Raw genomic sequence first — 2971 nt, 5'->3', positions numbered from 1 at the left:
AATGCCACTGCCTACAATGCCCAGCAAGGTGTGTGGCAGTGACCTCCTACCTTCTCACTGCTGCAATCCAGTGAGGCAGGGTGGGATGCTGAGGCCCAGGCCTCTTGTTAGTCTTCCTATAAAGAAGCTATACTTCTGCTGTTAGAAAAGAGCAAGTGCCAGCCCAGCTAAGCATCTGCCGCCTCCTCTTCTGTAATCAGAGTGAGGGGGGTACCCGTTTCACTCAGCACCACCCTGATGCTGTGCTGGTGACTCCGTTCTGTTTGAATTTATGGAAATACCTTCTGCCACACAAGTAAACATCTGTCTGTGCCTTGGGGACCAGGTGTATTTTCTATATCAGTTCTCCAGCTAGAAGACTTTTTTTTTTAAAGAGGAGCCTCTTGCATTGCTTTTGAAACAATTTCCCCCAAATTTCTGTCAGAGGTAGGGCCCTTTTTACATTTAAAGTGAAAATGCAGAATTGCTCTTATTCATGATAGTTTGTTTCACCTTTGCAGAGAAATGTCTATGGATCTCAAATGATGTCAGATTTTCCATCTTTATATGTTGGTGCTAGCCTACTTCCTGAGCACACCCAACTGTATTCTTTTGTCACTGTGGGGAGTCATGAAAGCAAATGAGGTAGCACGAGATGAGGGAAGAATTCAGGGGTCTGTGAGACAAGGAAAGACGAGCAGAAATGTCGGCGTGCAAGGAGAAATGAGGCTGTGTTGGGGGAGTGTCAGAAATTGGGAGCAGGCTTTTGCTGTGTTGTGCAGACTGCTCCCCCTAGCAGTGATGGAATCCTAGCTGACTGCTTCACCAGGCTGCAGTGCCATGCAGAGCTGTGAAGGCTGACTGGGGCAGGAAGAATGAACTGTTCTATAGTGGGAGGGTAACAGGTCATCAAGACCCTGGCGGTAGAAGGAAGCCTGGGTGGTTGGTAAGTGTATGACTGTTGATAGCTAAAGGGCTCTCAATGCTCCCAGCAGTAGCACCCTTGTACTCTTGTATCAGGAGCTGCTCTTGGTGCTGCAGGTCTTGAGCTTCCAACATTCCCAGTTCACTCCTGTACATCAGACATCAGTGCTGCAGGGAGTGCTGCAGGGAGTTAAAAAAGCCTTTTTAACTGCAGGCTTTGTGGGGGAGGGAATTCAAAAGGAGGGTGTAGATGGAGCTGTGGGATAGTGGAGAGGCAGAAGAACCATCTATGCTCCCCAGAAAGAAAAGGCAGGCCAGCACCTTCTAGAGCTCTTTTCCTGGTCTGCTATGGGAACAAGCGTTTCAGACCAGAACTTTGTGTGACATTTGACTGAAGGGAGGAGAAGTGCTTTTAGCTTCTGCTACTGTATCTTAACCGTGACCTTGTATTTTTCACGTACAGGTAACTTACTGCAGACTGTCAGTGCTCTTGTCAGCAATGTTTGAGCAGTGACTGAATTGGGTTGTGGAGAAATGTGACATGCATGCTGGCAGGACAGGGTGGCTGGTGGGTGAGGAATTGCATGCTCTGCACAAGGGACAGGCAGGATACAAGACATGCTATACTGTGTCAGACCAAAGTCCATCAAACCCAGGGTTTGATCAGTTTCACTGGCAAGTAGCTGGTGTTTTAGAGGAAGGGTATAAGATGTGGCTTATTTGAACAGCGAGATGTTCCCTGTCCTACCCTCCCTGTTACCAGAAGTCCTAGTTTTAGGGATGTCTTGAGTGTGGGGTTACTTGTGTTTAATATGGGCCTGTCTTTCAGAAATCAATTTCTAATCCCTTTGTCAACCCAGTTCTGCTATTGGCCTCCACAATGTCCTGTGGCAGCGAGTCCCATAAGCTAATTGTGCACTGTGTAAAACATTGGGGCCAACCTTTTTGGCAGGGGTGCCACCACGCACCCTCCCCAAGTGCCACTCCGCTCTCCTTCCTCTGCCCGATTTGCTCTGCTTCTTGCCCTGTGCTCCCTGCCCCACTTGCTGCTTTGCTTTCTGTTTCCTGCCACATCTGCTTCTGTGTTGCCTGTCCCCTCCCCAGTCGGCTACAGGCAGTGTCTGGCACGTGTGCTGCAGATTGGTGATCCCTGGTGTAAAAAATACTTCCTTTTTGTTTTAAACCTGCTGCCTGATGAAGCTACAGTGTGAGATGAAGGATCTGACTCCACTCAGGCTGAGGAGGTGGCAGCTGGGAAAACAGCTGCAGTTTCTGCTCTCTTGAGATAGGGTACCCAAAATTGAACACATGACTTATCCTGACTTGTAAGAACAGTTCTTTATAGACTGGTCCAGTATGTTGCAATAGAATAATTTTGTTTGCTTTCTTAGTCAACTTTGCACATTAAGTGGGTTTTTTTTAACTGAGCTGATCAAAATAACAGTCAAGATGCACCCTGTCTGGTACTGATATCCCCTCTCTGAATTAAAGGCTGCTTGGCTTGGGGTGGAAGGAGTACAGCATTTCATTCCTCTCAGCACTGTAGAGCTTCCAGCTAGCAGCAGCCATTTTGCTGCAATATAATGTTTTTTGGGATTGCAGTCATAACGCTAAGGTTCCCCCAGGGCAGATGCTGGGAGTTGTTCTCCACTGAGCTTTGAATTGTGGTTTAGCAAGTGGCAGAAATGCCTTAATGTTGTGTGTTCTCTTCTACAGGCCTGAACCGTAGTGGCTCTTTGCTCAATCCACCCATTCCACTTTCACAGAAACCCAGCATTGCAGGGGTTCTGGGCATCGCAAAGAGCAAAGAGAAGCAGCCCCCTGAGCAACAAGGTAACAGGGCTTGGGTCTGTCAGTGGCAGGGTATGAGAGACTGGGCTCCATGTCAAAGGTGGGAGGGTCCTGCAGTGATCCTGACCTGTGGGTCAGAGCTGTGTCCTGCTGACTTCCAAATCCTGCGCAGAGCCTCTCTCTGTTGAAGAATATAAGTGCCAGACTGGATCATACCAGTGGTGCATGTTGCCCAGTATCCTGTTTGCAACTGTGGCAGGTCTAGGTGCTTTAGAGG

General features: G+C 48.4%; 1 protein-coding gene across 1 annotated transcript in view; it reads left to right on the top strand.

Annotated features, from left to right (window-relative positions):
- The window catches only part of TAF1 (TATA-box binding protein associated factor 1), a 63373-nt gene that overhangs the window by 11683 nt on the left and 48719 nt on the right, over positions 1 to 2971 (top strand). Inside the window, 2 exon segments of the mRNA XM_025205046.1 lie at positions 1 to 28; positions 2620 to 2736. The exon segment at positions 1 to 28 is cut by the window's left edge and continues 32 nt beyond it. Coding sequence (XP_025060831.1) covers positions 1 to 28; positions 2620 to 2736 — 145 coding nt within the window.

This window comes from Alligator sinensis, unplaced genomic scaffold (assembly GCF_000455745.1).
Source record: "Alligator sinensis unplaced genomic scaffold, ASM45574v1 scaffold1059_1, whole genome shotgun sequence".
NCBI lineage: Eukaryota > Metazoa > Chordata > Crocodylia > Alligatoridae > Alligator > Alligator sinensis.
The sequence above is the reverse complement of the archived record's forward strand: the minus strand, read 5'-3'. Positions and strand labels throughout refer to the sequence as shown.